Source organism: Arachis hypogaea, chromosome 15 (assembly GCF_003086295.3).
Source record: "Arachis hypogaea cultivar Tifrunner chromosome 15, arahy.Tifrunner.gnm2.J5K5, whole genome shotgun sequence".
In the NCBI taxonomy this organism is placed as follows: Eukaryota; Viridiplantae; Streptophyta; class Magnoliopsida; order Fabales; family Fabaceae; genus Arachis; species Arachis hypogaea.
Genome location: NC_092050.1, coordinates 27,026,279 through 27,038,152, shown reverse-complemented (window position 1 = coordinate 27,038,152; position 11,874 = coordinate 27,026,279). Strand labels below are relative to the sequence as shown.

The window sequence follows — 11,874 nt, the reverse complement described above, 5'->3', positions numbered from 1 at the left end:
ATTGAGAAAGCAGTAGGACACAGGGGTAACATTTGGTTTCTATCTTCTATTGCTAATGCTTCTTGTGTGGTTATTGACCAAATTGACTAATGTATCACAGTGAAAGTGGGTGTGGGTAACTTAGTTTGGCTTTGTAGTGCAGTGTATGGGAGTCCTCAATTTGAAAAAAGAAGTATGCTTTAGGATCATTTGCGTTCTATTAATTCAGGCCATAATGGACCGTGGATGGCCGTTGGTGATTTTAATAAGATTGTGGCACCAGACGAGAGTACAGGTGCTTATTTTTCTTCTCACATAGCTAGTCTATTAGCTACTACTCTAGATGACTATGAGTTCTTTGATCTTAAAGTGTCTGGTAGGAGATATACTTGGTATAGAGCAGTTCAGGCTGGCAAGGACTTGGCTAAAAAGTTGGATAGAGCTCTAGTTAATGAGGCGTGGATGACAATGTTTCCTGATGATTATTCTGAAATTCTTAGCAGGCTTCATTCTGATCATTGTCCTATTTTAGTTTGTTGTCATGGTGGCCCCAGAGTGAAAGGTTCTCGTCCTTTTAGGTTCCAAGCTGCGTGGGCAACACATCCTTCTTATAAACATGTTATTAGTAAGGTTTGGAATCAAGAGTTTCGAGGCGTTACTGAAAGGCTTAAGATGGTTCAACAAGCTTCTTTGGACTTTAACTCAAAGATTTTTAGAAATATTTTTGTGCGAAAAAGTAAGCTGGAATATCAAATTGATCAGATTCAACGGCGTTTGGAGGTTACCGATGTGTTATCTCTAAGAATTAAAGAAGCTGAACTGAGGGAAGATTATAATAGGCTTTTATTGCAAGAGAAACTTTTTTGGTACCAGAAATCTAGAGAGCAGTGGGTCAAGTATGGGGATAGAAACACTAAATTCTTTCATCTTCAGACTTTGGTACGTAGAAACCATAATAGAGTACATGGATTATATGTTAGAGATGGGTCTTGGTCTACTGATCCAGATATTCTCCAAGAAGAAGCCCTCTCTTTTTACAAGAATCTCTTTGGTACAACGGAAGAGGTTGAGGTTGATTATTTAGGGGATGTTCCGATGCCCACTCTAAGCATCGAGGCTTGTGCTAGGTTAATTGACCCTGTCTTCTTTTGCGAAAATCAAGTCAGCAGTATTCAGTATGAGCCATTTTAAGGCTCCTGGTCCAGATGGCTTTCAAACTTATTTTTTTAAAGAATATTGGGAGATAGTAGGCACTGAGATTTGGAATATAGTCCGGAGCGCTTTTTTGGGAGAGTACTTAAAACCTAGCATCATGAAAACTCTTATTGTGCTTATTCCTAAAATTGATAACCCTACCTTTATGAAGGATTTCAGGCCTATTAGCTTGTGTAATGTTGTTTATAAAATTATCACTAAAGTATTGACTAATCGACTTCGACCTTTTCTTCCAGATATTGTTAGTCCTTTACAAGGAGGGTTTATTCTGGGTCGTGATGCTCCTGATAATATTATTGTGGCCCAAGAAATTCTGAATTTCATGAAGCACACAAAATCCAAGAAAGGTACTCTTGCTTTTAAAATTGATCTTGAAAAAGCTTATAATAGGGTGGATTGGAGGTTTTTGGAGAGTACTCTCATTGCTTTTGGTTTTCCTATCATCACTGTTAATTTGATTATGAATTGTGTTTGTGCATCATCTCTTTCTATTATGTGGAACGGGAATAGATTGGATAGTTTTGCTTCTAGAAGGGGGCTTAGACAAGGCGATCCAATGTCTCCTTACTTATTTGTGTTTTGTATGGAAAGACTTGCTATATATCTCATAAGGTGGTCGTGGGTGTGTGAAAATCAGTTTCTGTCACTAGGGGTGGCCCAAAATTTTCTCATTTGATGTTTGCAGATGATCTCTTAATTTTCTGTCAGGCTACAAAGAGTCAGGTCCAAATGGTCATGCATTCTCTTAACATTTTTTGCAAGGCATCTAGCATGAAAGTGAATCTTGAAAAGTCTACAGATTTTTGTTCTAAAGATGTGATTGCTTGTAGAAGAGATATTTTTACTAGTGTTTCTTCAATACATTTTGCTTTGGACTTAAGAAGATATCTTGGAGTTAACCTTAATCATTCCCATACCAGTAGGGCTTCTTTTCATTCGGTGATTGAAAAGGTGAGGGAAAGATTAGCTAACTGGAAAGGAAGGCTTCTAAATAAAGCAGGGAGACTTTGCCTGATCAATTCTGTTGCAACATCCATTCCTGTTTATCATATGCAAGTATCTTTTTTTTTTCCAAATTGGGTTTGCAATAAATTGTCTTCTATGATGAAACAGTTCCTTTGGAAGGGTCAAGTTGATGGTAGAGGTCTTTCTCTTGTTAATTGGAGGACCGTGATCACTCCAAAGAAATTTGGTGGCCTGGGTGTTAGAGATCCTACGTGTGTTAATATATCTTTACTTGGTAAATTAGTTTGGCAAATTTTTCATTGTTAGGACAAGCCTTGGGTTGCTCTATTGAGGGCGAAGTATCTGAGGAATGAGGGAGTTTTAGATGGCCCTGTCCCTTGCAACGCTTTTCATGTTTAGAAGAGTATCTCAAAGGCTTTTGGTACTCTTAAGGATGCCTTCTCTTAGTGTGTTGGGTCACTTGATCAATCTTTTTGGTTTGACAATTGGAGTATTGAGGGCCCAATTGCTCAAGATGTCCCTTTTGTACATATATCTGACTCTGATTTAACTATTAGAGACGTTTGGAAAGATGGTCAATGGAATCTCCATGATATTTTCTCTATCATTCCAGAAGATGTCAAACAGCGTTTGAATGCTTATAATCCGGATTTGAATGCTGGAGAGAATTCGGGTTGGTCGTGGGGTGTGGCATCTTCTAGACTCTACTCAGCTAGGAGTGGGTACAGTTGGCTAGCCAAAAGAAAGTTTGACTGGAATGAGCATGATAATTGGTCGTGGGTATGGCAACTGCATATTCCTGAGAAGTACAAGTTCTTGATTTGGCTCAGTCTTCATAATGCAATTCCTACGGCAGAGTTTCATTTGGGTCGTGGCTTAGCTTTATCTAGCACCTGTCATCGGTATCAGAATGGTTCTGAATCCATTCTTCATTGTCTTCGGGAGTGCCCTAGTGCCAACGAGGTCTGGAACCTTTTAGGCCTGTATTCAAATAACTCAAATTTACGTGATTGGCTCTACAGAGGTGCAAGGAATGGAGATGTTTTTCTTTTCTTTTCACCATCTGGTGGATTTGGAGAAGCAGGAATCATGACTTATTTAATATAGATGATTCTTGGAGTGCTAGTAAAGTGGTGAGTTTGATTCGTAGTTTAGTAAGGGAGTTTCACACTATTTTTGGTATGCATCAATCTTTGTCTTCTCCTTCGCTTTGTTTGCATTGGGTTCCACCTCCAGTTCTTCTGTTAAATTGAATTGTGATGCTAGTTGTTTTGCTCCTTTTGGCTATGCTGGTTTTGGTTGTATCATTCGCAAATCTGATAGATGTTGGTTGAAAGGTTGCACTGGGAAAGTCGAAGTGTGCAGTGTTCTTTTTGCTGAATTTTATGCAATTTGGAGATGTTTACTTCTTGCTTGGGAGAATGGATTTCGTGAGATTATTTGTGAAATAGACTGTTTAAAGGCTCTTTTCTTAGTAAACGAAAGAATGCTTGGTAAGGATATTCCGGAATGGGATTTGACAAAGCATATACAGGAGGTTATGAATTGGAATTGGAGAGCCTCTATTCTTTTAATTCAGAGGAATGGAAATAGTATTGCAGATTGTATGGCTAAAGCAGGTGCTTCTGGCGCAAACATTCACTCAAATTGGAGCCAACCATGGAGTGAGTTTCAACATTTAATAGATTTAGATATGAACCTAGCCAATTAATTTAGTTTTGCCTCTTTTTTTTTCTTTCTTTTCTATTTAGTCACAAAAAAAATTTAAATTTCTGTCTATTTTTAAATCTGACACATCAGCGTTTTTCGTTAAGAGTTGATGGAAAAATACTCATAAAAATTGTATTGTGTCATAGAAATAGAGAATAAAGATTGAAGTTGATCATTTTATCTTAAAAAATTGTATTATTATTTTAAAAAATAGACAAAGACTGAGATAATAATTCACTTACATTTTATCTTGTCTCCGTCACAATTTAATCTCTCATACGTCAATATTTGATGGAGCAAACCAAAAAGAGGGACTAAAAGCAAAACTTTATAGATTTTAATGGACCACAACCAAAAGAAAAACTTTATAAGTAGGACCAAAACCACAAAACAAGTATTTTATAGGAATTAAAAATTTATTTAAACCAAATAGTTATAATCTAAATAATTGTTTGATGGTAGAAGATCAGCAAACACGGGCTAACAATACATCTAGTAAAAGAAAGGATTTAGTTACCTCAGAGTACATGCATGTTAATGTTATTATTAGTGAAAGTTTTAAAATTTTTTAATTCAATAAAAGTATTAAAAACTTACATTTTTGTATATTTTTAAAAAACTTTTTTAATTAGTAACTTTAATTTGTATTTTAAAAGCATATTAGCTGAATCCTAAAAGAAAAAAAGAAAAAGAAAGAGGATTTCTCAAAGTAGATAGTTATTGTAATCACTTACTTTAATTAGTTCATCTAACAACAAGAAAAACGCAAATAAAAAAAAAGAAAAAAAAAAAGAAGGAGAAGCGAAAGAAAAGGAGAAAGAAGAAAATGAGTTGATGAGTTCATTAAAACAAAACAAGAAGCTACTATGTCTTCGGGCCACGATTTTTTTATTCCTACGTTTTCGTGGGAGTATTTGAGTATTTATGTGGGAGTATAGTTATTTATTACTAAAATATTTATAAAATAAATTTATTTTTTATTTTTAAAAGAATTGATAATTAAATATTTGTTCTTCTAGCTTTTTTGTTTTACACATTTTTCTTATTTTTTTTAATTTGAGTTTTAAAGAGAAGAGTCTAAAATTCTGCTAGAGCTTTTGCTCCTCTTTTTACTTTCTATTAACGTCACTTATTCTTTGTTCCTCTCCCTCCGCGGTAACTCACTCTCTGATCCTCTCCCTATGCTGTAGTCGTTCTCTGATTATCTCGCCATGTGCGCGGTTACTTGTTCTCTCCTGTACCGTGCTTATTCTCTGATCTTCGACGCTGCAACACTCTGCCACCGCCACCGTTGCACTTGGGTCCACCACTTTATTATTTTCTGTCACCTCTCTGTTCTTCTTCGTCACCAACGACTTTGATCTCTGTCCTTCTCCCTCCACCTCTTCCTTTGCGACCTACTCTTTTAAAGTTCTATTTTATTTTTATTTTTATTGTACTTTATTTTTTTTATGAAAATTTTATGTGAAGAGTAAAGTATCGTTTTTGTTCCCAACGTTTGGGGTAAATTCTATTTATATCCCTAACATTTAAATCGTCCTACTTGTATCCCTAACGTTTGTAAAAGTGATTCAATGTTATTCTGCCGTCAATTACACATCATGAGTGCTTTAGTTTGAGTTTTAAAAATCTCTTCTTAAAGTTAAAATACAAATGTCTGGGATAGAATCGATGATTTACTTCGAAAAATAGCTCATCAAAATGTTGAAACTAATTCCTACAACATTTACATAATTCACTTTTCTAGGGACATAATTGAATCTAAACACAAATAGTGGGTATAATATTAAAATCGAACACATTCAAGTGAGACCTAATTGAGAATGAATACATTCAAGTGAGAATAATTGAAAAATATAATCTGATTTGTTAGTATAATTGATAGTAGGATAACATTAAATCACTTTTATAAACGTTAAGGATACAAATAGGACGATTTAAATATTAGGGACACAAATAGGACTTACCCCAAATGTTGGGGACAAAAACGATACCTTACTCTTTATGTGAATTTAAATGTTCTTTGTTTGCTAGAGTATTAAATGTTGTTTTGATTTCCAAAGAATTTGATAATAAACCAGTAAAAAATTTTAAAATGGATTAGGAGTCTTTGACTATGCTTGAATGATTGAATTTGATTGTTGTGATTTTTTTTATAATAACTATTTTAATTTCTAATTGAATAAGGTTCCTACTTTTTTGCTTGTTTGAAGTTTAACCTCTATTATGCTTGAATGATTGAATTTGATTGTTGTGATTTTTTTTATAATAACTATTTTAATTTCTAATTGAATAAGGTTCCTACTTTTTTGCTTGTTTGAAGTTTAACCTCTATTGTGGAAGTAGGACAATGATTGTGAAAAATTAAAATACAATACATAGTATTTTATACAAGAAAACTCATTAGATTAGGAATAAATTTCAGAGATTATATCATTAAAAAGTCAATGATGTTTTCAATTATGCTGATTTGTTGGATAAAATAAAATAAGAATAACTGAGAAAAAAAATTTGATTTTATCTCATTATGTATTTTATGAAACTTGTTAGTTTAAACTTTAGAAGTATTTTAATTTAATTGCTAGATTATTATTAATTGGAATCAATTTGTTAAAGAACAAATCAATAAAAAAGGATAGATAAAAAACTTTTCATACTAAATAAGCTCTCTTCCACTTTTATCAGATCCAACTGCTCGTTGACCTCTTTTTTTCTTCTTGCTACTATGTGATATATTAAAGGAATAAAGAATTTTAGTTAGTAGCAAAATTAAAGACAGATAATTGCCACTTACATATAATAGTACACAGTCAAATTCATGCTCTTTCCAAAACTTTTTATTTTTTATTTTTTTGATAAAATTCAATAAGAGGAAGCCTTTAGAATAAAAAATATGTAAATCAATTAAACAAAAAATGACTAACAATTTTTTCATAAAAACAAAAATAGAATAAACATAAAATCAACAGGTTAAAGCTAAATTGCACTCTTAATCTTATGAATAATAGATTTTTTTGCTAATTTATCACTATAACACATTTTTGTCTTGTTCCACACTCTTGTATGAGAGCATGTAAATATAAAAAATACTTAGTAATAATACATCTTTCTAACATATATTCCTAATAGTCCTTCTAATATTAGATAAAAAAAATATAAAATGAAAAAAATAAAAGTATTCAATGCCTTGTAAATATTAAAAAAAAAGTATTCAAAATTTTCTAAATTGATTAGTTAGAAAAATTATTAATAAGATTATTAGAAAAATTAATTATTTTCTAATAGAATTTTCTATGGCTAATTTCTACTATTGTTGAGGCCTTTAAAGTATATTATTATATTTTAATTTATTTTTATTACTATACCAACCCTCTTGTTGATGATTCCAAATACATTAAACTTATAAAAATAAAACTGTAATTTTTTTTATCTCAAGTAAATTGTAAAAATATGTATAGTTTGGATTAACACAGGGATTATGAAATAGTCAAATACAGATATGTTGATAGTTGGTACTACTAGACAAAACATATAACCACAAATTATAGTCATTTTTGTCCTAAAAAATTCACTGCTACTTATTCATTTTTACCTCCTCTCAATTTTCAAAACCTGTTCTACTTGTTCATTTTTACCTCCTATCAATTTTCAAAACCTGTTCTTGTTCATAGGATAAAAGGAGATATGTTTACTCTTTTGTAATTTTGTTCTGCCAAGAGTTATTTTTCTTTTATTTTTGGCTATGATATGATTAATCTTAATAGTAAATGTCTTTTTAATATGTTCAACTTTGTTTTTCACACATAGATGTAGTTAAATTAGTATTTAGCACACTCCTCACTACTTTATGTGTAAGTTATTTAGTTATTTATATTCCACTCAAACTTTTTTACATGAATTAGATTTTAAGAGCTAATCAGAATATGATTTAAAAATTTTTCTTCTCTTGAAAAATTATTAAGCAACTTGAACTATTTATGAAAAAAAAGTGTTGAAGTAGTTATTTTTTTCTTTAATTTGCATGAGTGGTTCGAACATAAATGTGTGCATGATATATAAGAAATTTAGTTTCTATTTTAAAAATATTTGCTCTTATCATTTTTGGCAGTTTATATACACACTTAAATTTTATTTTGAATTGTGTATTGGTATTTAGGAAGTAATGGTCAGGAATTTTTTCATGAAGAGGTTAATAGTTAGCATATATCATATGACCAATATGGGTAGGATGAAGAAAAACTGGAGGAAGTTGACGGGGAGTATATGAATGAGGACAACACAAATGTGCAATCAATGTTTACCGATCACGACTTTGATGAAAGGTATAACATTGATTCACTCGAAGACATTGGGATGATTGAATTTTAGAACATCAGAGACGAAGACGTATGTCACTTTCACTTTTCTGATGTCGAAACTGTATTTGAGTTCTACAATAGATATGCAAAGATAAGAGGCTTTAGTGCTAAAAAAACAAGACTAGAAAGAGTCGTGCGGGCGTACTTAAGTTGAAAAATTTTGTATGTTATTATGAAGAATTTAGACCACAAAATAATTATGACATTGGAAACTGTAAAAAGAAATCCACGCCAGAGACAAGGTGTGGTTGTAGTGCAATGATGGAGATTTGTTTAGATGCACCTAGTGGCTGTTGGTTTATTTCTAATTTTTCTGATGAACACAATCATCCGCTTCTAGATCCTCGGTTGACTGGATTGCTTCGTGGGCATAGATTCATGTCCGAGACTGATATTGGTCACATGATTAATATGAAAAAGGGTGGAATTAGTGTTGGATAGATATATCGGGCATTAGCAAATCAGGCAGGTGACTATGAGTATCTCTCTTTCACGCAAAAGGACATGTATAATAAAATAGCAAAGCAGAGGCACCAGTTACCGGGTGATGCATATGCAGCTTTAAAGTATTTGAAAGATCAAGCAACAAATGATCATTCTCTATATTTAATCATCATATGGATGCCGATGGTACTTTGCGTAATTTATTTTGGTGTGATGGTCTCAGCAGGGCAGATTACTCATTATTTGGCAATGTGTTGACTTTTGATGCTACCTATAAGAGGAATAAATATATGTGTCCATTGGTGATATTTTTTAGTGTCAATCATCACAACTAAATAATTATTTTTACTGCTGCTTTAATTTGCAATGAGAAAAAATTAAAGACACATATAGGTGGTTTTTATAACAATTGAAGGTGACAATGAATGGAAAAGCACCAATTTCGTTTATCACAGATGGTGATCCATCAATGAAGTTCATTATTCAGAAAGATTTTCCTAATGCACATTATAGATTATATGCATGGCATCTGATTCGCAATGCAACAAGTAATATTGGCAAGTCCTAGTTCACCTCCATGTTTAAAAAGTATATGCTAGGAGACTATGAAATTGATGTATTTCGTCAAAAGTGGTTTGAAATGGTTTAGGGATTTGGTGTCGAAAACAAGAATTGGATCTTAGATATGTATAAGAAGATGCATTCGTGGGCAACTGCACATATAAGGGAAGTTTTTTGTTGGATTTCGGACTGCCTCTCAATGCGAGGGATTAAACTCGATCATTGCGAAGTATGTCAATTCAAGGTACAATCTGGTTGAGTTCATTCAACACTTTAATCGATGTGTTGACCATATTTGGTGGAAAGAGGTCCAGGCTAACCTCACATCCGTGAATGAAAAATCCAGTATGCAAACGTATTTTGAACAGTTAGAGAGGAGTGCTGCCAATGTTTACACCCTATCAATATTTTATATGTTCCAACCAACCCTTATACGAACTACATCAATGAAGGTAATAAATATGAGGCAAACTGACTCTTATGTGATTTACTCAGTCAGTTTGGACCGAAGGCCAAATGAGATGTGGCGTGTATTCTTTTGTGACATTCAGATGGAGTTCAATTGTTCATGCATGAAAATAAAATCATTTGGCATACCTTGTAAACATATAATTTACGTCTTGGTGCATGAAAATATAGGTGAGTTGTCAAGGTCATTAGTCTTGCCTAGGTGGACTAAGACTTGCCAAGGTCATCAGAATCATAATCCAACTCATACAAATTTATTCATCCTTTATACATACATCATATACCATATACACAATCCATCAATAATTCATTCAGTTTATTCCTATTTTAAGGACTTCTAGCCTAAATTTTCACGTGACATTAAACATTAACTACGAGAAACCAAAACTATACCTTGGCCGATTCCTCCCTAAGCTTGGAACTCCTTAAAAATCTCTCATTTCACAAGCTCCAAGCTTCCAAACGTTAATTCCTGAAACTTAATCACTCGAATTTCGTTCAAAACCGCCCAATTGAACTCCAAATCAACAAGAACACAATCTAATTCACATAATATCATTATAATCATCATAGGGTTCAATAATTCAATGATTCTCAATGGTTCAATAATTTCTTACCTTACCTACAGATCAATTGGACAAAATCCAGTGATTATCCGCTGTTAGAGTTCACCTAAACCATCAAAATCATTCAATTCCTCAATACCCAAACTCAAAACCCACGAAATTGAGGAGGAGAAGAATTGGATGAGAAATGTAGATTTCTTACCACTTTGTTCGAATAGAATTGAAGAGAATTTCGAGATGAACACGTGGTCGCTAACAACTCATCAATCGGAGCTCCGGATTAAAAGTTACGTGGAATTGAATCTTTGTAGCAAGGGTTTCATTTCTTTCCTGCGTGTTTCACGTATGAAAAACGGGAAGAAGAGATGAAGCTTAATAAGGGAGGTTGAAATGGGTTGGGCCTTGGGTTCGGTCCCATAGGTTCGACTCGTTGGTTTAGTTTTGGGTCAAAATCTTTAAAATTATTGTCAAAAATCATATTTTAATTATTTCTTCTATTCTAAACTATTAAATTTAATTTTTTTATTTTTTAAATAATAATTAAATTATTGACTAATTTTTTATTAATTTTGTGAGTTTTACACTTGCACCCTACTATAGCCTTTTTTTAAAGTACTGAGCCTGACTTGTTATTTAGCCTGGCCTAACTTGAAACCTGTTAAAAAGCCTGATAATTTTTTTAAATAAAATAAAAATATCATTTAAAAAACTATTTTAATAAAAATATTTATATGTTATATATCATATTTAATATTTATAAGAATTTTTAAAATATTAAAGTATTTAAAATATACAAAAATATTTATAATAAAATATAATAAATTTAAAATATCTCATAATTTTATAAATAATAAAAAAATATTTATATATTTAATTATATGTTAACAGTTTCAGATAAGTCTGACAGGCCAATAAGACTAATTAGTGAGTTTAAGTATGATCTATTAACATATTAAAATATTTACAAGAATCTGAAGCTGTGCATATTTTATTACAGGTCACATCAGACTAAACACAAGCCAAACTGTAAACCCTAACAAGTCAGTTAATCTTTTTTCACCCTATTTATAAGTCAAGAATACAACATAATTATGTTGACAAAATCAACTAAGTATCAAACTAAATAAACATAAAATTAATGAGATATACCTATATGATATATTAATATATAGTATCCTAAAAGTATTCTAATAATTTGTATTATGTTAAATATTATATATTTATTTTATTAGGATAGAACATCTGTTATCTTGTTCTTATTAAAAATAAAATAAGTCAAATATAAAACTACAAACTCAAATAGAAATAAACACAAAAAAGATCGCTGATGTACTTGTAATTATAACTCTCATTATTAACTATATTTTATTTTATAATTTCTTCTGAACTCATTAGACTATATTAAGAAAATATATATATTTGGTTATGCAGGAAAAATATATTAATTACATTACATCTCCATAAACATAAATTTAACAAATTTAGTCCAATTTAAGCTTTTTCCATCCTTAGGCCCACTGTTATTGAACTTTTTTTAAGAGCTTTATTTTTATCTTCCCTTCATGCAAAAATTATCCCAAAACTGTTGACATGGCCCAAAATCCTTC

At 31.8% G+C, this 11,874-nt stretch overlaps 1 protein-coding gene across 1 annotated transcript; it reads left to right on the top strand.

Moving 5' to 3' along the window:
• The first annotated feature begins 225 nt into the window (after window positions 1-225).
• Window positions 226-1,170, top strand: LOC114925336 (uncharacterized). The gene has a single exon (XM_029292921.1). The coding sequence runs from the start codon at window positions 226-228 to the stop codon at window positions 1,168-1,170; it is 945 nt and encodes a 314-aa protein (XP_029148754.1).
• The last annotated feature ends 10,704 nt before the right edge of the window (window positions 1,171-11,874 follow it).

Excerpts from the sequence above, each read along its gene's own strand:
- LOC114925336 (XM_029292921.1), top strand. The coding sequence starts at position 226 with ATGGCCGTTGGTGATTTTAATAAGATTGTGGCACCAGACGAGAGTACA.